At 40.7% G+C, this 23,334-nt stretch overlaps 1 protein-coding gene across 1 annotated transcript; it reads right to left on the bottom strand.

The window, feature by feature from the left end:
* Positions 1 to 370: 370 nt before the first annotated feature.
* On the bottom strand, positions 371 to 22,654 carry LDHB (lactate dehydrogenase B). The gene is given in 9 exon segments (XM_002928987.4): positions 371 to 745; positions 2,738 to 2,861; positions 4,802 to 4,919; positions 9,133 to 9,306; positions 10,841 to 11,014; positions 12,259 to 12,308; positions 12,310 to 12,374; positions 19,435 to 19,569; positions 22,498 to 22,654. Coding segments are annotated over 8 exon segments (1,002 nt in total). The 5' UTR covers positions 19,564 to 19,569; positions 22,498 to 22,654; the 3' UTR covers positions 371 to 577.
* Between the last annotated feature and the right edge of the window lie 680 nt (positions 22,655 to 23,334).

A 23,334-nucleotide genomic window follows, 5' to 3' on the forward strand; every position in this document is an offset into this window, starting at 1 on the left:
GTAAACTATGGACTTTGGATGATAATGTTGTTTCATGGATTTTAACAAATGTACCATCTGGTGGCTGACATTGAAACCATCAGGTGTGGGGGCAAGCGGTGTATGGGGAATCACTGTACCTTCCTTTTAATTGGGCTGTAAACTTAAAATTGCTCTAAAAAATTACGTCTTTAAAAATAAAAGGGTAATCGCATTCTCAGAACAACAATAACAAAATCATGGCACATGTTGTGACAAAGAATATTTGCGCTATTTGGGGGACGAATATAGAAAACGGAGCATAGAATTCAGGGCATTTTACGAGGGGGCAGAATTATTTGAAACAATGACTGAAATCTTTGAGAAGACACTAAAGGAAGAGTCCCAGAAATAGAAGCACACTACAATAGTTAGTTTTATTTGTTCAAGGGCTCATATTGCAAGCATTAAGCCAAGCATGGGCTTTGATTCTGTGAGCCCAGATTCACATATTTAGGAAGATAAAAGCAAACTGTGATCCATGTATATGGACGAAAAACTAAAGGCTCACAGTTAATCACACTGTAGTTTTAAATTTCTACAGCCTAGAAGCCAGAAGTCAGAGATCTTTTAGGTCTTTCTGGATGTCCCACAAGGTATCTGCACTTTTCTTGAGCTGGGCAACCTCATCATCCTTCAGCTTCTGGTTGATCACACTGGTCAAGCCCCGAGCGTTCAGGATACACGGAAGGCTCAGGAAGACTTCATTCTCAATGCCATACATCCCCTGACAGAACAAGAGAAACAATTAGTTTAAGAAATGAAATCATAGGGGCGCCTGGGTGGCTCAGTTGGTTAAGAGTCTACCTTTGGCTCAGGTCATGATCCCAGGGTCCTGAGATCAAGCCCCGACTTGGGCTCCCTACTTAGCGGGGAGCCTGCTTCTCTCTCTGCTCCTCCCCACCCCTTCCAGCTAGTGATTTCTCTCAAATAAATAAAATCTTTAAAAAAAAAAAAAAGAAATGAAATCATAGATAAGAATGATCACAGAACCCATGTTTAAACAGAAAGACATGTAGGAAATATAGTAAGCACAAACTCATTCTTTAATTTTCAACACTTACAGGCCCATATTTTCCAAATACTTCTATTCTGAATTTGATTTTATACATAGAATATATAAATATACATTATGACAAACTAGAAATTTATGAGAAAGTAGCAAGTTTTTTACTGAACTTATTTACACAACTCTCCCCGCTTAGATATACTTAAATAAAACTAAGTCTTCAAATTAAATTGCATTCCAATGTGTTTTTTAATGGGCTGTTTTTCATGAAATACTAAATTTCAAAAAATTCTTTAGTTTAGGAGGGATTTTCAGGTGGTGGTTGTCCAGCAAGTCCAGAGTAAGTAGTTGGAAGCCACTAAAGGCAAGATTTCTGTAACATCCAACAGTTGCTAAAAAATAGTATAATTTCCAAAACACTTTACCAGTTTCTATAAAGTAATTAATTTATTCACAGGGTCACTTTAACCATACGACTAATTGGATTATTTAATTATATTAAACAAGTTACTTTAATATATTTTTCAAACCTTTTTTAAAAAGTATGTTTATTTTTAGTAATCTCAATAACAAATGTGGGGCTTGAGCTCAGGACCCTGAGATCAAGAGTCACATATTCTTCTGCCTGCGCAAACCAGGCACCCCTATTTTTTAAACTTTCAATTCCAAAATTTTTGTACATAAACCAAAGTAGAGATAAATTAATTCTTTTTTTTGTTTTTTTTTTTGTTTTTTTTTTTAAAGATTTTATTTATTATTTGACAGAGATAGAGACAGCCAGCGAGAGAGGGAACACAAGCAGGGGGAGTGGGAGAGGAAGAAGCAAGGCTCATAGCGGAGGAGCCTGATGTGGGGCTCGATCCCATAACACCGGGATCACGCCCTGAGCCGAAGGCAGACGCTTAACCGCTGTGCCACCCAGGCGCCCCGAGATAAATAAATTCTAAATATGCACTCCAAGACTGAGCAGTTATCCAATTTTTGCCATACTTATTTTTTGCTATAGTATTTTTTTTTAAGATTTTATTCATTTATTTGAGAGAGAGAGCACAAGCAGACAGAGCAGCAGGAAGGAGAGGGAGAAACAGGCTCCCCACTGAGCAGAGAGCTGGACGTGGGGCTTGATCCCAGGGTTCTGGGATCATGACCTGAGCCAAAGGCAGACACTTGACTAAGCCACCCAGGCGTCCCATTATAGTATTTAAAATAATGAAACCAAAAACACCTGACACCACATTTTACCACCAAATAACTTCTGTATCTTTCTCTTTTGAGTGTTTCTTTTAATCTACTGCATTTTCCCCTTACATTTTCACCGCTGCCATTGACTTATGGAAAATCAGTTATCTTATACAATGTTTTAATACAATCTTAATTTTATTGGGAAAAAAAGAATTTCTACTTGTTTCATAGCTTTTAAATTGAACTAAATTTACTAAGGTTATCAAGTACTGCCTCAAAGACAATCTATAGATTAATACCCCAACTTGAAATAAAACTATTAGACTTATTCAAATATATATTTTGAAAATGTGTCAAAAAAGACTCAGTTAATATTTAATTTGCCACAGCATACAAGGGAGAAGAGAGAGAAGTTTCCACAGAACTTTGAGATTCAGAAAAAAAAGTAGACTGAGACCATCTTGTCCTTCTTTAAATCTGTTCACAGAACAGAATACTAGAAATTATATTTTTAACGGTTTATCTTACCTTCACCATTGTTGACACTGGATGAATCCTGGATAGATTTTTCAACATGGATTCAATGAGATCAGCCACACTCAATCCAATAGCCCAGTTAGTATATCCTTTTAGCTTGATGACTTCGTAGGCACTAAGGAAAGAAAAAAGTCATAAAAGAGATCACTGAAATCAGACTCAATAATTACTGAAACTGGGCTCTTTGGGTTTGACTTCTGCTCTCTTGTTAAACTGTGTAATCTTCAGCAAGCCTTTCTTATCTCAGTGTCCTCTTTTGTAAAATGAGGATAGCAATGGTATCTATAAGTTTGTTAAATGAGTTAACATATATGTAAAACATTTACAATTGGAAACACTACCCAGCAGGCTCTATATGAATGCTGTGATAAATTTCTAATGATTACTGAGGGGCCTCTGGGTGGTGCAGTAGGTTAAGCATCCAACTCTTGGTTTCAGGTCAGGTCATGATCTCAGGGTCTTGAGATCGAGCCCTGCATTGGGCTCGGAGCTCAGTAAGAAGTCTGCTGGAGTTTCTCTCTCTCCCTCTGCCCCTACCCATGCTCATTCTCTCTTTCTAAAATAAATAAATAAAACTTAAAACAAAATAGCTTATTATATGCATGAATATTATAAAATCACAGTGGTAAAAATATACTTTTTCCAATCACTCTTCATTAACATGAATATTTCCGAAGTTATTAATGAAATCAGGAAACAATGAAAATAAAAGGATGTTCACATTCTAAGGACAAAATATACCTTGATTTTGAGGTCCCACTTAACCACTGTCACCTAAAATATGGTGACCAACTAGCGTAACAGCAGAGGGAAGACCATACCTTGCCTGGCAATTTTCTGAACATAAATTTTACACCTTGAAACCCACAAAGGCTATGGTCCCTAAGAGGTAGCAGGAGTAACCAAAATGAGAATTTAGGAAATTGGGATTTAATGCAATCACTAGCTAGAAGACGAAGACCTTGGACAAGTTGCATTACCTGAGTCCTAGTTTTCTCATTTGTAAAATAAAGAGATTAAGTTAATGAAATGCTAAGGACCCTTTCACATTTTTAAACAATCTTTTCCTCCATGCACAAGTCAAATTCCAGGAAAAAAAAAATAAACAAAAAAAAAACACATTACATTTAAACTAAGCAAAATAATTCCATGTTTGAGAAAGTCTTGGAACAATTCTCTGCAAAAAATAGCAGCTGATGTTTACCGACTGCTCACCAGTGTTGTGTCTGTGTTTTTACTCAATTTTTATAATAATTCTATTACTATATGACTTTAGAGGGGACAAAACTGAGATTCTACTTAAAAGTTAAATGGCTTCTATAAGTGCCAGTGTCATGACTTAAATTCAAGCCCATATTCTTTATTCCACAATGACACCTTATTTAAATAAGCATGAAGGACACAGGATAGAATGGTCAGTAAAGAGTGAACAGGAAAAGAGAAAAAAGAGGGTGACATCTTTAATTGGGTGTGGAAAGGTAAATACAGCATAGCTGTAACACTTTTAGCAATCAATCAGCAGGTACTCATTTTAGGTAATTATGAGACTAAAAAAATGTCCAGGTTCTAACCTTATTTATTTGTAAGAGGCAATTTGAAAGCCCTTCTCACTTGTTAATTCCATGTTTTGCTCCTGTTCCCTATACAACAGGACTTCTCGAGAAAAACATCTGCTTTCCCTACGGGGGACTTACATGGTAGGTTTGACCGGTAAAGTTAGTCTTGTTAGCTTCAGAAGAGAACAGCTGAATGTTTACTATATTTTTAAAAAATATTTTATTTATTTATTTGGGAGAGAGTAAGAGAGAATGAGAGAGAGCATGAGTTTGGGGAGAGGGAGAGACAGACTCCCCACTGAGCAGGGAACCCAATGTGGGGCTCGATCCCAGGACCCTGAGATCATGACCTGAACCAAAGGCAGACACATAACGGACTGAGCCACCCAGGAGTCCCACAAGTTTACAATATTAAGAGCTTACCTGAGCAGGCAGTCATAGAAACTGTCAACAATTTTATCTCGATTAAATTAACCACCTTAAGCCCCCTTCCACTTACCTTTCCACCACCATCTTATGCACTTCCTTCCAATTTTCACTGTCATTGTCTGTTCCCATTTCTGGATTCAGTTCCTGAAGAGAAACGCCTGCCACGTTCACTCCACTCCACACAGCCACTGGAGAAAAAAGATAAACATGTCATATATTTCTGACACTATTTTAAAAAACCTTACTCTTAGTTCCGATTTCACCTCTGAGGCTAGTTACTGAATACCCGCTGGAGCTGCTCCAAAGACAACTGACCCAAGTCTACTTCCCCTGAAGGCGGACATGTGCTTTCCAACAGCCACAGAGCTGACATCTTAACTGTCAACCATTTTGGAGCAAAACGGAATTGTTGTGTCGTATTTACAGAGAATATGAAAATTCCTTGCAGGTTCGTGAAATCACAAGGGCTTCTAGTTCAGGACTAACTTAAACTTTTTTTTTTTTTAAAGATTTTATTTATTTATTCGACAGAGATAGAGACAGCCAGCGAGAGAGGGAACACAAGCAGGGGGAGTGGGAGAGGAAGAAGCAGGCTCATAGCGGAGGAGCCTGATGTGGCTCGATCCCATAACGCCGGGATCACGCCCTGAGCCGAAGGCAAACGCTTAACCGCTGTGCCACCCAGGCGCCCCATGGACTATCTTAAACTTTTGATTTGAGAATTTTAACTTCACTCCTACTTATTTTTCTTATATAAAACCCTTTCTTCTGGAGTGAAGTGTAAAAAAAATATTCTAGGGTAAGGTCCAAATATACTCCAGTTATCTCTTTTCATGCCCCAAGTCCAGTCTAGCTCTCGAAACAAACTCCACATAACCACAGTGAATTTTTCTGGTGTTAACTGGACCCAACATTTCCTTCCAAGAACGCCTCCAGAGGCACAGCAAAGTGCTCTCTACCATCAACCGTATCTTTTGGAGAGACTGATGCATCCGAACATTCTTACTTATTCTTAACATCTTCTAATCCAGCCAAAAGCATATATTGAAGATGCAGGTATACAGAAATGAGTAAGGACATGTTCTGTGCTGTGGATGAGTTCAGAATATGCTGGGAGAGGGGTGCCTGGGTGGCACAGCAGTTAAGCGTCTGCCTTCGGCTCAGGGCGTGATCCCGGCGTTATGGGATCGAGCCCCACATCAGGCTCCTCCGCTATGAGCCTGCTTCTTCCTCTCCCACTCCCCCTGCTTATGTTCCCTCTCTCGCTGGCTGTCTCTCTGTCAAATAAATAAATAAAATCTTAAAAAAAAAAAAAAAAGAATATGCTGGGAGAAACAGGCAAAGGAAACTCAAGCAATGGGATGAACGACCACAAAGGTATGGAGAAAGCATAATAAAACATAAGTTAAAAGTCTACTTAAATTAGGGGCAAAGAGCTGTCAGAAAAGGTTACCAAAAAATAGGCATTTGAACTGGACCTTGAAAAATTAGTATGGTCCTCAGGGACCTTTGGAGGAGAGCACCGTAAACTCAGAAAATAGGAGCAAAAGCATGGGGGGTAAAGTCTAATATGGCTGAAACCAGCTACTATGGGCAAAGCTGCCTGTGGCCACATAAGACTCCCTTGTAGGTCCATAACTTTTGAGAATTCAGGCTAATTGTTGAGAAAACTAAGGTACCCTCAGGGCTTTTGATGAAACTATGAAATCTACATAATCATGCCAGGGTTGAGCATGATTTAATTCTCTTTCATTTCATGTACGCAATACAGGTCAACGTGGAAATAGGGAAAAAGGTGTTTTGGAAAAAAATGACACAGTGATGAGTGAACAGAAGACTGGATGGGAGTCAGAAGACATGATTCTGGTTGTAGTTGTGCCACTAATCAGCTAAGGATCTTTAACAAGCCACTAGCCACTATGCCTACTTTGCCTCACTTCTTTCATTATAATGCAAGCCTTAAATTAGAGGACAAATAATATCGCCTTCAGATCTGTAGTTCTAATAACTGTACAACTGTAATTAACTAGCATTGACTGAACTTTCACTGTACACTAGACATTGTGATAGTTTTTTATATAGGACATAAATTCAAACAAATCCTTGGATATTAGGAACTCTTGAATGATATGGTACAATGTGCCTGAAAAAAAAATTAGCATCATTATATGAAAAAGAGCAAACGCAATAGTTTTAACACCAAAGTCTTATACCATAGCTAACTCTTTACTAAAATCACATTACACACTCTCACTGAATTCAAAAGAATATTTGCACCTAAACTTTTTAGGGAGAAAATACTTCCTTGCATATAGGGCAGATGTGAATTTAGTAAAATGAAGATTATCATTAATATTAAAGTGTTCTGGATAATTAGAGTTTTACACCATTAGCCTATTCACTGTATTTTTTTTTAAGATTTTATTTATTTATTTGACAGACAGAGAGAGCGACAGCCAGCGAGAGAGGGAACACAGGCAGGGGGAGTGGGAGAGGAAGAAGCAGGCTCCCAGCGGAGGAGCCCGAAGTGGGGCTCCATCCCAGAATGCCAGGATCACGCCCTGAGCAGAAGGCAGACGTTTAATGACTGAGCCACTAGGCGCCCCTATTCAGTGTATTTTAATTTATTAAATAGGCTTAAGAGTTATAAGATACAATCAGAATTGTTCATAAATGTTTTTACATAAAATTGTTTGGAACAGAAATATTATTTTTAAAAAAATTTCTTTAAAGTTTATTTTTTTAGTAATCTCTACACCCAACATGGGGCTTGAACTCAGGACAAGATCAAGAGGCGCATGCTCTTCTGACTGAGCCAGCCAGGTGCACCATGGAACAGAAATATTAACTTAAATGAAAAGAGAGACATTAACTTAAATAAATGTTGTTTTAACTGTTTTTTTTTTCTTTTAAGATTTTATTTATTTATTAGAGAAGGAGAGTGGGGAGGGTGGAGCAGAGGGAGAGGGAGAAGCAGGCTCCTTGCTGAGGACACAGCCCAACACGGGGATCCATCCCATAACCCTGAGATCATGACCTGAGCTGAAATGAAGAGTCAGATGGTTAATCAACTGAGTCATCCAGGGTCCCTTAACTGTTTCAAAACAAAGCATTATAAAAGAAATAGAAGTGCAATATAACTTTAATGTTGGTCTTTTTATGATGATTAATGTCCAACAATTCCATTTAAATTCCTAAAGAAATTCGAGATATTTACCAAATGGGCTCTTACTACTTAAATGACCTATAGTTACTAATGGTTTATTAACAAACAGATCGCATTTACTTTATTTATTTTTTTTTCTTAAGTAGGCTCCATGGCCAACATGGGGCTTTAACTCACAACCCTGAGATCAAGAGTCCGACAGATGCCCTACCAACTAAGCCAGCCAGGTGCTCCCAAATCAGATTTCATATAAAGCAAGATTTATTTTACACTATAGAATAGCAGATATGGTTATGAAAAAGCTTTTGTTACCCGAATTTATTCCCACTTCAATAAACATGATGGACATAATACCTATGTGCCCTGGGAAGACCTAGAAGCAGAGATACACCAGGAGCATGAGCACATCTATGTCCAGATCTTGGTTTCTAAACACCATTCCCCTTAGAAGGAAATGGGGCTCACTGGAGAAAGAGGTGTTTCTAGTGCAGGGAAATGGAAAGTATAACAACAATATGGCACAACTTTATTGTTCCAGAGACAAGGGCTCCAAAAATGTTGGGACATGTCAAAAAGACACAGGAACAAGTCTGAAGCGCCTGTTACTTGCCAAATCTGGGAAAATTTCTGCATTACAAAGATAGGTAAAAGAACATTTGTGGAATAAAATAAAAATCTGAGTGCATATTGATATAAATAAGCACATCAATGGGGAAGAGAAAGCTCTCTTTTACAGAATACAATAAACATAGAAGAAATGACTGAGTATTGTGTCTGACAACTATCATAGTAATAATTTATTTAATCAAGAATTATCAATGGATGGGGCGCCTGGGTGGCACAGCAGTTAAGTGTCTGCCTTCAGCTCAGGGCGTGATCCCGGTGTTCTGGGATCGAGCCCCGCATCAGACTCCTCCACTGGGAGCCTGCTTCTTCCTCTCCCATTCCCCCTGCTTGTGTTCCCTCTCTCGCTGGCTGTCTCTATCTCTGTCGAATAAAATAAATAAAATCTTAAAAAAAAAAAAAAGAATTATCAATGGATACTAAACTTAGCAGGCAAAAAATTGATGAGGACTATATACATATTTACCTAGTCACTATCAAAGTATTCTCCCCCAAATTGCTTATTTGTAATGTATGTGAAAATACAAAAATAAAATTAAAATTAAAAAAATTCAGAATGACAAGAATACCATAAGTACAAATTAGAATATTATGGGTTTTTTTTTCTTTACCACTTGAGTCGCCATGTTCTCCCAAAATCCATCCATGGCAGCTGCTGGGATGAACGCCAAGTTTTTCAGCCATAAGATAGCGAAATCTAGCAGAATCCAGATTACACCCACTTCCAATCACACGGTGCTTGGGTAGTCCACTTAGCTTCCAGGTAACATATGTGAGAATATCCACTAAAATGTTCAGAAATAATATATGTGAGTAAATCAAAACTGGTTTCAACTGCTATGTCAATTAGTTTGTGTCCTAGCTTCTTCCTCCCCAACTTTTCCAGTCTGAGATGCAGCGGAAAAACATGAATACTTTCAACGTTCAGAGATAATGGAGGTAAGAGAACTGATTGTCACATAAGTTCCTTCTGATTGTAATGTTCCATGATGGTAACAATTATCATCATAACCCAAAGCCATGGGTTACTAAATTACTGAGGCATACTACTATAAATTTTCCTGGGCACAAGATACTATGCAGTAAGCAACTGTGATAATACAAGAGATTTACATTTTGCAGTATTTAATGAAACATTAATGAAAGGACCTCTACGATAGAAACTTCATTGTGGTGTGGCATGCCCTGAGACTTCAAAGAGTAAAACTCGCTGGTCTAGACAGGATCACAGCACTTATAGGCTAACCCATCAAAAGGAGAAAATGCACACGCAAGAAAGGCAAGAGGTTAATCTTGCAGTCTCCACCTCCACACATATATAGACGCTGGTTAAGATATTTTAAGGTCATTTTGGACTGGGTATCATAAACCTCTTCCTTGGCAACTTTGGTTCCGTGGGTGTGACTCCCGGGAGAGTTGAGACTTTGAAGCTATACCTGGAAAGTTGTATAATGAGCTAATGATGTGCGTCTCAGGCATGGGACATGGCAACTTCCTATGTGCCAGCTATTGGTCACTCTTGTTCCAAGTCTATCTGCCACTATGTATTTACAAGAAGTTTTATATACAAGACTGAGCTATTTAGTAACCCCCAATCCAGGATTGCAGAGAATACTACTAAAATAATCTGTCTTTGCTGACTCCCAATAAGGGAACCAAACTATAAGGATCCCCCTGGCTCTTACTCACAATCTTCCTCTATGTGAAGCGCCAGAGACAATCAGTTCTACCACTTTATCAATGTATCCACTATGCTCACCAGTAACAGTCTGTTTGGTGGCAAATTACAGACAAGCAAGTGTGAAACAGAGTGTGAATTCTGACTGTTTTGGTTAAATAATACAATTCTTTCTAACCAGAAGCTTTAATGTTTATTCTGCAAATGCTGATTTAGCAAAAAAAGCAACTTTTCAGATTCAACGCCCCTAGAATACACTTTTTGGCCAACAGAAGATCAAAAATGCTACAGTGTTTCTTAAAAACTGAAGCCACATTTAAATGTTTCATTACACATCCCCAGATAATCTTCCTAGAAAATTTAAAAAGCTTGTAGGCTCTACAACAAACTGATGAAACATACAGTTGCAACTGTTTTTATATATAACTCTTCTCACATTTTTAAACATTTGGCCCGGGGACTCTGCCATTTGTTTTGCAAACACCACTCTTCTGCGGCCAATAACAGAAGACAGAAGAATTGCTTCAGCTAGTAAATCCTAGAATGCATTCTTTAAACGCCGAACAACAAAATAAAACAGACACCCAAAGCATTTAACTTCACAGGAGCAAACCTTAAGATAATTCTTGTTAATAAAATACCTGGGTTGGAAACCACAATTATGATGCAGTCAGGACTGTACTTGACTATCTGCGGAATAATGAATTTGAAGACATTAACATTCCTCTGCACCAGATTGAGGCGGCTCTCTCCCTCCTGTTGGCGGACTCCGGCAGTCACCACCACAATCTTAGAATTGGCAGTCACAGAGTAATCTTGAAGGAGAGCGGGGAAAGGGTACTTTAAATACAATTCTTCATCAAAATATATCATCTATGATATGCTCCAGAAACCTAAACATCCATAAGCTTCTAGAACTTATGTAAGCATCACATACTAAAGAACTACTTACGTAATAAGAACTTCGTATCCAAGAATTCCCTAGTACAAGGTTTTGAAGTACAACGCTCTTCTCAAGAGAAATGACTTCTTCCTTTTTAAGTTACACAGAAATAATCCAACCATAAAACTGGCTCAGAGAATGGACCAAGGAAATAAAGAAGGCCCTAAATTATGTTTCTGGCTAATAAATTCAAAGCGCTATTGACTTTAGAATATTCGATTGCTAGTAATTTGATAAAACCTAAACAGTGAGTCCAAAGTCCAGCAGGCACCCCTCCAACTAATAAAAAGGACTTGAGGACCCTTCTAGGCTTGTAATGTCAATCCAATCCATGAAGGGGAAGGAAGGCACAGAAGTTTGTTCTTGGCCAGAAACTCATTTCTAATACTCAATATTTTAAGGAAGCCTATTCACTTTTAGCAATTGAGTTTCTCTGAAGAATATTTTTTCCTCAAGGAAATGTGTCGCTTCCCAAATATAGACATTATGACCTGACGTGATCATCAGACGCAATAGCTATGGGTGAGTCACATAGTAAACTGTACTGCTGTGTGACTTTTGAATAGTTATTCGTACCATTTATCAGTGTTATGGGGAGGACCTACATTTCATAGGTTCATTGTGAAATGACGTAAAATGTGACATTCAAAAATTTCACAGTACCCAGAATGCTAATAATTCAATGAATAACAGCCAGTAGTAGTAGAAATTATTTTGAGGTCCACATTTCTGTCTTTAGACACAGGCCTGCTATGATGGTAGCATCAAAGCATAAATGGGCTCATCCAGAACAGGGACAGCTAGAACATGAATTTTATTCAGTTTCTTCAAAGCACTCAAATTACTTTGTGCAAATATTTTTTGGGGTCTAAAACATTCCTGCTCCCAGACACATGTAAAAGCATTATGATACAATTTCCTAAAACATTACGTGTCAAATGTGTGGAAGTCATGTGGGAAGTTTACAGGGGTAATACTTGCGTCTGTCCTCAAGGATGAATTGGAGGGAGAAGGAAAGAAAAACCGTTAACACTAGATTCATCAGGACTGAAGACTAATTTGTATCAGAACAGGGGCATCTATTATTAGATCAGTCTGGGCATGAAATGTAACTACCTTTATCTGCCACGATTTTAGGTGTCTGAAGAAATAAGCTCCCATGTTGCATCCATCATTTCTCCTTTGAGTTTATCTTCCAAAACATCCACAAGCGCAAGTTCGTCAGCCAGAGACTAGAAATACAAGAACAGGGGTTAGTGCCCTACGTTACTCTAGGGCACCTCAGCTCATAACCAACAGAGACCCTTTATTTATTTATTTTTTTAAGTGTTCTCCATGCCCAGTACAGTGCTCGAACTCATGACCCTGACATCAGGACCCGAGCTGAGACCAAGAGTCAGATGCTCAACAGACTGAGTACCCAGGCACCCCCAAAATGCAGACCCTTTAAATGGCTAAGCACCAAGGGTCTAAAAACGTTGAGAATTTTACCATGGAGTTAGGTGTGCTCTATAAGCAACGGCATGAGAAAGTCTTGAATGAACAATTAATATTTAACACACTGATTTTGCTCAATTTCACGTTCTAGTATTCAACTAGGATTCAATGAGCATGACACAGATCACTTTAAGAGTATGCAGACAAAGATTCCTCATGAAACCAAGAGCTCAACAGTGGTCTCGGGATATACAAGTCTTCCCATTAAGGAGCGGTGGTGAAGATTCACCCAGACCCAGAATCAACCTTGGGCAGCGTCCATCCCTGAAATCACCTCTAGTTTGGAGGGTTTCTCAGAGGGCAGATTTGGTTTAAACCGCCAACAGTTTGAGCACATAGTAGGATTTGAAGCCCCATTTGAAGCCTGAACTCCTCAGGTTGGACTGAACCAATCCGCATCTCTTGATGGGGGAAAAGGAAGAGGTATCTTATGGATGGTGGGGTCCAGGACTAGCAGATTCTCCTATGATCAACCCAAGTCTCCGAGCTCTCTTGTTTTCTACTGCAGTTGTCATCCTCTGCCACTCATTCAAAATAGAAGTCTAAATCAACAAACATATTATTTAATCTTGATCTAGAGTCATAATTTTACATATTCTAGAAAATGTCTTATTATGTACCATGTTTTGTTTGTATGTTCTCTATATCCCTACATGAAGAGGGGAAAAAACAAAGCCTTGAGTTCTCCCTTTATCAGTCATGTACAGCACTCTCTTTAGCAAGTACCTGAACTATTCTCCTAAAAATAAGGGGTGGGGAGTAGGCTGTCAGTCTAGATGCATCCAAACTTTTCAGCTTTCAAATTCTGTTATCTTATGGAAACCCTTAATTTGCAAAATTTATAAAAAGTAGTTACCCCTCTCATTGAAATATCACTCGGGTCCTTGCCCTTACTGTTTTTAGGTCTATCAGCAAAATAATTAGCTTAATAGGATATTATCAATACAGACACCCACTTAAAAATGAGGATACCTCTCCTAAGGACAGTGTGATCAGCTATATAGGAGAGGAGGGTTGATGGGGAAAGGGTAGGTAATTGGGTTCAGAAGGCACTTTGAAGGAAAAGGTACAGTAGCCTAGGGTGTAACAGGAGGTATCTGGAAGGCACCGACCAGCAGAGGGAGAAGCCAGTAAGAGAACCTGACCTACTTTAGTTTGCCAGCCGAAGCAGATCCCGCTCCCTGTAGGAGCCAAGGGATGAGCACTGTCCAGACCTCGAATCCCAGCGGCTTGCTGGTCTCAAGTAGTGACTTACAACAGGCTTGCTTGTAAGTTCCTGAGACTCCAGCCTCCAAATGTGTTCGCTCTTCAAGCAACAGACTGACTTGCAAACTTCTGCAATGACCACTCTGGGAGTTGGGGATTACTTAGCAACTGTTTCCTCATTTCCACACCTAGCAAATACTGGCATGAACTTTCACAAGTGTTATTTAGAAACATGTTTCGATACTTTTTAAATGGTTTGGTTCCTCTGCAGCCTCTGACAAGATCACACAAACCTTGTGTTTTTTAAACCCTAAATTAGTACATTATAACTTAGCAATAGCCATCATGTTCCGTCAAGGTACCCAGCACTAGGAATATCACTTTTATTTTAGTCACATAACACGTGTGCAGCTAAAGTGGGCCTGGCAAAAGTTTCGAGCTGAAGTGGAAAAGGATGTCACAGGATCTGAGATCCTGTCTTTTGTTTCAGCCAGTGGGTGTGGAGAATTGGCTGACAAGTGCACCCTCAGCTGGCAAGGAAGGAAGAGATCCAACACTTGAAAAAAATAACTGTAGCACTGAATTTAAGCTGCATCTGCAGGACTGAATACCCTCCAAGTGTGGAGGCAGGCAACAGAGAAGATGTGTGACTAAGTGTCAGCACCGTTGTTTGACTGAAATAAATCTCCTTCTGTATTCCTACACAGGTTTCCCCCGCTATCCTAAAGTAGAATGTTCCCACCAAACCTTTTGTAAGCAGAAATGGCATAAGCAGAAGCAGCGATTACCATTAATCTATACGGGAAATTTCTGATAATTCTCAGATCCCAATAACCTCTCTTAGGCTTTTCTTTTTTCTTTTTTAAACAGTATTATGTTTTTAATTTCAAATTCCACATGTTCACTGCTGATAGCATAGGAAAGCAAACTAACTTTTTTTTTTTAAAGATTTATTTATTTGACAGAGAGAGCACAAGCAGGGGGAGAGGGAGAGGGAGAAGCAGGCTCCCCACTGAGCAGGAAGCCCGATGCGGGGCTCAATCCCAGGACCCCGGGGTTATGACCTGAGCCAAAGGCAGACGCTTAACCGACTGAGCCACCCACGTGCCCCTCCCTTAGGCTTCTCCGATACCTTAAGGCACATCTTGCTAACAGATGCACAAAATAAACTGAGGTAAAGCCCAGATGCTCTCGCAGGGCAAAGCTCCTGCAGCCTCATGCCCAGATGCTGTGTGTGTGCAGTTACTTCCTGCGAAGGAGTCTGGTGGGGCCACTCTCACCGCGTGGGATATGTGCTGCCTCCACAACAAAATAAACTCTGGCCGCTTTTCGCTTTTTACCCTTTTGAGGTCAAAGGGAAAATACTCTTGGGATTTCTTTTGGTTAGCAAAAATAGCTACTAATGAGGGGTCTTCAGTAAAAGCAAAGTAGCAGAACATGAACTTTGAAAAAGCAGTGAATACCTGTATTGTAAAGCCTGTGAATCCACTTATGCTGTAAACAGCAAGACTTAATTGCTGTTCTTACTGCTTAAGAACAAGGTCAGGTAGAAGGCAAGAACATCACTGGTGAACCTGACCACTTGTTTGACACACAACAAAAATATCTCTTATTAATCTAAAGTCCTATGTGGACCAGAGGTGGCCCTATTTGCCTCCTGACCCTCTTAGCCAATGAATTACTGCCACTGACGTCTTAGCATTTGATCGTTGCATTTTTATATTCAAGTGTTTCATCTGCATGAAATTTTGTGGGAGGAAAAGGTGTAACTTTTTCCAAATAATGAACTAAATGGACAAGCGCCTTTTATTCAGTGATGTGTGGAATGCCACTTCAATTGTATTATTAAATACTGTTTGGGCCTTTTTCTGGGCTTTCAGTCCATTTTATTAATCTGTCAATTCTTGTGCAAAGACAATTCTTGCACAAAGTACTTCACAATCAGTCTGTAGTCACACTGCTCCGAAGAAACTTCTTAGGCTGTGCCTGTACTGCAAGAACATGGCTAGTTGACCTAAGTGAGGACAGAGACTCAAAGACAGGTGGACACAGAGGCCCAAGGGTGTATGATAACCCCGCATGGAAGCTCTGCAAACCCTGACCACGTGATGAGCCCCCTCCTGACAGCTAAAATGCAGAGCCTGTGGTGGGTAGCAGGGCAGGAGTCATACTTGGCAATAGAAGCCAGGAGAAAGGAAAGGCTATGATCAAAATTTAACAAAATGTAAGTGCTTATTAGGAATAGCAGAAGCATTTATTTATGTAACACATACTTATTACTAAGTGTGCCAGACATTCTACTGATTAGGTACACAGTAATGAACAAATTCGGCAAAGTCCCTTTTCTCATGGAATGTCCCAGAAAGGACACAGGAATTAAGCGAACCATTTCAGATGATTTCTGACAGCGGCAGCGCTACAAAGACCTCAAGGCAGGGTGATGTTAAAGTTCCTGGGAAGGAAGTTTACCTGGACGGTCAGCAACTGCCTGCCTACAAAGCCATGATATGAAAGAGGAAGAGGTCAAATCTCGACGGTCTAGGGTAGAACATCCCAGGTGAAAAAAAAATGTAAGGAAGGGGGTTTTAAGCAGAAATGAGCTAAGTATTTTGAAGGAGGGCAGATGGGAACAATAAAGTCAGAGACGGTAAAGATGCTGCTGGCACTATGAGAATGGCGCCCCCTGGAGTCATGCACTGCACCGTCTTGCTCTGAGACAGGCAGGGAGACATCCGTGACATCTCAGATTTTGATGTACACATACAGTCTATGTGTCCCGTGAAACCACTGGCAAGTTTAAGCACAGAAGCCACCATTTTTAACAAAGCTTACTACGGTTCATATGAAGGCAATGAGGTTGGGGAGAGTGGGCAAGAGAAGCAAAGGATAAATTGAGTTTTTGTAGTGATGGGACATTGTACTAGGGGCCTCAGCTGCCTTCTCAGGTCTGGTGAAGGTACAGGCCCCCTCAACCTCTCTCTGATGCCCCAGCTCGGCTCCCTTCCTGGGGAGAAAGCAATGTGTACTCCCTGTAAAGCATACCAGTCCAGCGATGGACTCCCAAGACTGTTACCAGCTCTGTGTGATCTTCACCAAGTGGCTTAACCTTTCTAGCCTGTTTCTTTCCACAGTAAAATATAGATGACAATATCCCACCAGCTTTTGGGAAGGAGTAAGTGGAGTAATATATAAACACCCGGCAGAGTAGGGCACTGTTATTTTCCTTCTTCTATGAAACTAATAGTGTTTATAATCCCCAAATATTAATAATAATTTTGAAGCACTTTAATCTTCACCCATTAAAATAAGATTTAAATATTTTTAATTAGTAAAATGGTCTTTGAGCAAGGCAGTCATTCCTTCCCGGCATCTAAATTGGAAGATTCCTACTGTGTTAGCAGCAGGGTCTCTTCTCTCCAGCACTTGAATTGGGCCAAAGTATTACATAACAGGAGTACAGCCCCAAGCTCATTTACCAAAGACGATTTTAAGTTAACAATGAAAACCACAGAGGAACTCCTTATAGAATCATGCTAACTCAGATGTACTTTCCTGAAATGTCTGAATTTTGAGATTAGCAGAAGAAAAGAAATACCTGTAGCCAGTATTTCACTAACACCTTGATGTTTTTAACCACCTAAATACCCGTTTAGAATAAAAAGAAACTGGAGCCAATATAGTTAAGGGTTTAGAGCCTGGGTTCAGAATACAGCCCTACCGGGGCGCCTCACTGGCTCAGGTGGTAGAGCATACAACGCTCATCTCGGGGTGGAGAGTTCGAGCCCCTCACTGGGGGTAGAGTTTACTTAAAATAAAAATTAAAAAACAAAAAACAAAAACACAGCTCTACCACCTCGGCTGCTTAATCTCTTTACACCTCAGCCACCTCATCTGAAAATAGGATATGAACACTTCCCACTCTGAGGCTGTTGTTTAAAATGAAGGGTTTTATTAAATCACTTCCACCGTGGTAGATGTTCAATGAATGTTTAAAAAAAAAAAGTAAGCTTACTTTTCATTTTCATTGGCATGAACGTGAGCACTAAATTGTGATTCCTTAAATTCCCTGTGATTTGGGAAGCAGCTATTATAAATAAGCACCTAGCTAGAAAAAAAAATGCGGAAGAGTAAAACTTCCATCGGTGTGTACTACACATTTTAGTTGATTTCTCTGATAGCTTTTTCTCACTAAAGACTTAAAATCTGTTCCTTGAGAATCTGAACTCTGCAAACAGAAACATGCTTGGTGAGGCGTTATTCAGGCGGCCTTCAGATACGGCACAAGGGGCAGTGTCCTCTACCAAAGGCAAAGCAGCAATTTTTTTTTTAGAGGGGGCAGGGTTCCTACATTTAAGGCAGCCCTCAAAAAGATCAAGGAATCAATTCAGTGAGGTAAATAATAAAGGGCCTCTTTCCTCAAAAGTCCTTGGAGACTAAAAAAAGCTATGGCCTGACCTACATGGGTGTATACAGAAGGCAAGCCGGAAGTCTGTGGAGGTATACAGGGAACAAGTCTGCAGAGTGGAAGGTGCTAACAGCAGGACGTCAGGATTGTATCTCCCGATGCTGAGAACTGTGCTGATTGTGCGAGAATTTATGTCCGATTAGGAAATGTACTCGGAAGGACTTAGAAGGTCATTTCCACAACCTCGCAGAGCCCTTGTGCAGATTATTAATTACAGAGGGTAAAGAGACCTTTGCAGTGGAGAAATCCTGCACTCATCACTTCAACCCAGGGAGTCTTGGGCACTATCAGGAATAAGAAAAAGTTGCACGCTGCGTGTCCCCTGATGTGATGCCACTGCCTAGTCACAACCCCACCCAACATTTAACCTGAACCTAATTACAAGGAAACATCAGACCAACATAAATTGAGGACATTCTACATAAACTGACTGCACTCAACAAAAGTGTCAATGACGTGAGAGACAAAGAAAGCTGAGTAACAGCTCCAGATTAAAGAAGAATAAAAGACACAGAAGTATATAAAAGATATGATTTTGGATTGGGGTGGAAACAGATATAAGAAACTATGAAACAGTTGGGAGAATTTTAACTCTAAGTATTATATATTAGATAATAGTATTGTATCCATGTTAACTTCCTCAAGTATAGTAATTCTATTGTGGTCATAGAGCAAAAGTGTTCTCAGTAAATACATGCTCATGTACTTAAAAGGTGAAGTGTCATGATGTCTACAACTTATTTAAAATTGTTGAAGAAACGGGGTGCCCGGGTGGCCCGGTTGGTTAAGCGTCTGCCTTCGGCTCAGGTCATGATCTCGGGGTCTTGGGATCAAGCCCTGTGTTAGGCTCCCTGCTCAGCAGGGAGTCTGCTTTGCTTCTCCCTCTACCCTTGCCCCTGCCCCCAGCTTGCATGCTCGCTCTCTCTCTTACTCTTGACCGTGCACACATGTGCTCTCTCTCTCTCTCTCTCTAATAAATAAATAAAATCTTTTTTTTAAAAGTAAAATAAAATAAAATTGTTTAGGAAAACAAAATCTTTTAAAGATACAATTAAATTCTGAAGTGCCTAAAGAGACTGTATACAGAAACTGAAATTATCATGTCTGGTGCTCCTGAAATGTACCTTTCCCAGAATGCTGATGGCACACGCCATACCAACTTGTCCAACACCCACTACAGTGATCTTATTGTTTGGGATGGCTGCCTCTTCTTCTGCAACTGGTGCAATCAGTTTTTCCTTAAGAGTTGCCATTGTGCCCTGTAAGAAAAGAACCAAAACATTATACATATACCCACATATAAAACCCAAATGGGAATAATCCACAAAATGTTACTGTTGCAATTCTGAACTACAGCACAGCTGAAAATGAGCCTAATGATATTCTCCAAAATATATTTTAAAGAACCATGTAACCCACTTAATGGAGAATTTAATTAAAACAAAAACTTCCATGAAGGCATTAGAATTTGGGTTCTTAAGCCTAGGATTCTGTGCTAGTATTTAACAAGTTATAACAATTTTGTCTTGTGGCTCTTCATTATTGGCTGAAAGACATGTATATTTACATTTAGATTAGCCCACTTGTTTCCATTCCCCTCATCAAGAACTTATATGTAACTATGCAAACTAAACCAGGGCCCTGTACTAACCCATATTTAAGCTCAGTCTAAAAGAGTTAATAGCCAGTTATGAATATAATTTCTACTACTCATGGTTATTATCACTCTTTGAAGGTAAGAACCGGTTCTTCTACTTTAAGTCTGACTTAAAACCTGTCACAGTGTACTGGACATATAATGTATACTTCATAAATACAGTGACATGAAAATGGTGAGGAATGTTGAAGCAAAATCTCCAGAAGTATTACTCTAAATTCCATTTAGTGTCCCTTGGAAGCTAACTGGAAGGTGGGCACGCACTTAATACACTTTCCTTTCAGGGAGTCACGTTAGGAGAATATCAGCCTTTGAATCAGTTTCTTTCCAGCCATTAAAAAAAACCCAAAAAACAAGAAAAGAGAACCTGTTGGAAAACATTCCATATCGCTACACCGTATTTATCTGTGCCATCAGATAATCAGGTACATTTTCTGGATAACTAAAATGGCAAACATTACTGAAATTGTGAAAGAACCTTCACAATTCCATGGGAATTTAGTACACAAAACATGCTGCCCTGTCTTCTTAATACAGAGAGGATACAAGTCAAAATTAGGCCCTTTCTTCCCATTTAAGTATCACTTATAATTGTCAACCATTATTATTTTAGTTTTCCCTTTACTTTTTATGCTAGACTGTCCCATCCACAGCCACTGTACCTATTTCAAACTGTACCCTGCTTTCTACTCTACTTTTTCTTTCTCATCTGCAGTGAATTAAGTAACAAAAGTTTACTAGTTTAGTAACTGTGTATGTTAAGAGTTAGGACAGCTCTAAATTGGAATAAAGTACTTGAATTTGGACACAACTGTGTACCAACTGTTTTGTTCTATAGCTATTTTTCCACCAAAAAATACTGCCCCCCCCATCTGTAGGAACTAAATTTAGAGATTACTTTGCAGAGTACATCTGCAGTCTTCTCACCAACGCTTAAAAAAAAAAAAAAAAAAAAAAAAATCGGCAGCCTGCTCTGCCCCCACAAATGGCCTGACAAAGAAATTCCCACACGTCGTGCATTCTGAGCAGGATCGGAAGGCTGCACCTTCTCTTGCTGAGCAGAGATACAAACTACGTATTTTTTTCTCCATTAAGTCTATTCGCCAGCTGGTTTAAGATCCTCACAGACAGAATCCAGTAAGCAGTGGAAAACAAAAATCCAGAAATGGTCGCTATATACAGATTAGTGGTTCGCCCGGACCTTCTAAAGTAATTTTGGAAACTTCAGAAACCACAGGTAGAGGCTCAGGCCAGTACATATTTTCTTTCAGATCCTGCTGGAGAAAAGTGCTTTAAATTTTTTTTTTAATTAAAAAAAAAAATTTTTTTTAATTAAAAAAAAATTTTTTTTTAAATTTCTTCCTTAACAGAAGAAATTAGAAGAAAATGTTTTCTATTATATATGCGGGACTGTGCCACGATATGAGTGGTGGCTGCAGACGAAAAGACTGGAAAACAGGATCTTTGGTCCTTTCCAGCCCTCTCCGGTCCAACGCCCCCGCCTGGGGGAAGGAAGGGAGATCCCCCGCCTCCCTGCGGATGTGAATCATTAGAAATGAGCCAAAGAACCAGGGCCTGAAGTTCAGGAACAAAGACCCTCTTTGCTGAGTACCCCTCGATTTTAACCTTTTAAAAAGTCAGGTTTGCCATCTAATTCCTCCGCTAACCAAGTGCCAGTCTCCCGCTCTCCTCGGCCCCTAACTGCAGCTGGGTCGCTCGCCGCCCACAGGCCACCTTTCTCTGCCGGCTCGGCAGCCGAGAGCAGCAGGTCACAAGGGAGGGCAGCCACCACTATCTCCCAGGAGTAGGTCTCTAGGGAAAATTCCAGACCTTCCTTACTCTCAACATCCAAAGCTGGCCAAGTAAACAAAGCACCCGAAGCATCAAGAAAAGAGGCCAGAGAAGTACAGGCCTCTACCTCCAAGAAGGCCTGCATCTGTAGCCGGGCGAAAACGAGTGCAGGGCCAAACCTGCAGATCATTCTTTACCCGCAGCCCCGCAGAAGCAGGGGCACTTGTCCATTACGGTGGTAGTAGATTCCAAAACCCAGGTTCGAGATCAGCCAGCCCTCACTTGGTACTTGGTTCCCTCTCGCGCCCCTAGTTCCTCAATTCCTCCAAGCACGTGTCCGGGGTCCGGCCAGCAGGCACTGGGGACTGGGGGGGGGGGGGTGATGCGGCCGCCATAAACCCATCAAGGACATGCAGAACCCCGGTTTTAGCTGCAAATGCAACAAGTCTCTCCCCTGATACAGCATAGGCTGGAGGCGAGCTCTGCGGCGGTGAGGACAAGGGCTGGCGCTCAGTGGCAGCCCCTTCGCTCCGCCTTCGGTTCCCCAGCGGAGGGCACGGCCTGCCGCCCCAAACCCTAGCGGTGAGTCAAGGCCCGCATCCGGATGCTCGGGGCTAAAGGCCCCAGAAAGCAGAAGTCCCTCTTGGTCCTTTCCCCAGTGTCGCTACGCAAAGACTCCCCTGCACGTCCCACCCGGGTGTCCGCGAACCCGGATACAGGGGCCTGGGCGGAAACCTACCAGAGAGAAGCGGCTGTAAGAGTCGCGCGAAGAAGACAATGTTAGCTGCGTGCGTCTCCTCCGGCCCAGGATCTGCAAGGAGAGAGGAGGAGGCGGGGCCCGCCCGCTCCGCAGCCTCTTAGCTTCCTCTATTGTGATTGGAAACCCGATCGCCGCCTACCCCTCCCCTCGGCTCGCTCAATCCCCTTCAAGGACAAGGGCTCGAGTGTGCACACGCTCTCTCCCTCTCCACCGGAGGAGGTCACCTTCTGATGGCAAAGGCGGTCTCGGCTCTGCAGCCTCTCAGGGCTTACAGACTTCAACACAGGCCCCATTATTTCTAAAACTTAACGATCTTTGGCTGTTTCGGACTCTCATGCTCTCGTTTGGCTACATTTAGTTCAAATAGAGATAAATTTTATTTTGCATTCCAGGTCAACCTTAGAGGACCAATGTTCTTAGCCAAAATGTTGGTGGCATGTTCCCTTGGCACAGTACTGGCGCTTCTGAATGTTTTGAAAAATAAAACCGAATTTTCAATTTTTACCACCTTGGTTATAAAGTTCATTTGGTATAGTGATTCCGCCCCCCCCCACCTTAATTCAGCAAACACCCGTTGATTTCCTACTAGCTGTCTCACAAGATCAGTGAGGCCTAGTGCCTGCCTTCCGAAGTTTGTCTACAAATCTGTATGCTCTCAAGGACAGGCTTTGCCCTCAAGGAGAGATAATGGGGTAAGATGCATTCGTTCTCTCTGTCAGTCTCTGAGCAACTTCAAGGCTGAAAGTTATCACTCATTCATGGGCTTTTAACACCCAGCCCAGTGCCTAGCACAATACAGTGTTGGTGAATGAATGA

The sequence above is a fragment of the Ailuropoda melanoleuca genome, chromosome 16 (assembly GCF_002007445.2).
Source record: "Ailuropoda melanoleuca isolate Jingjing chromosome 16, ASM200744v2, whole genome shotgun sequence".
Classification (NCBI taxonomy): Eukaryota; Metazoa; Chordata; class Mammalia; order Carnivora; family Ursidae; genus Ailuropoda; species Ailuropoda melanoleuca.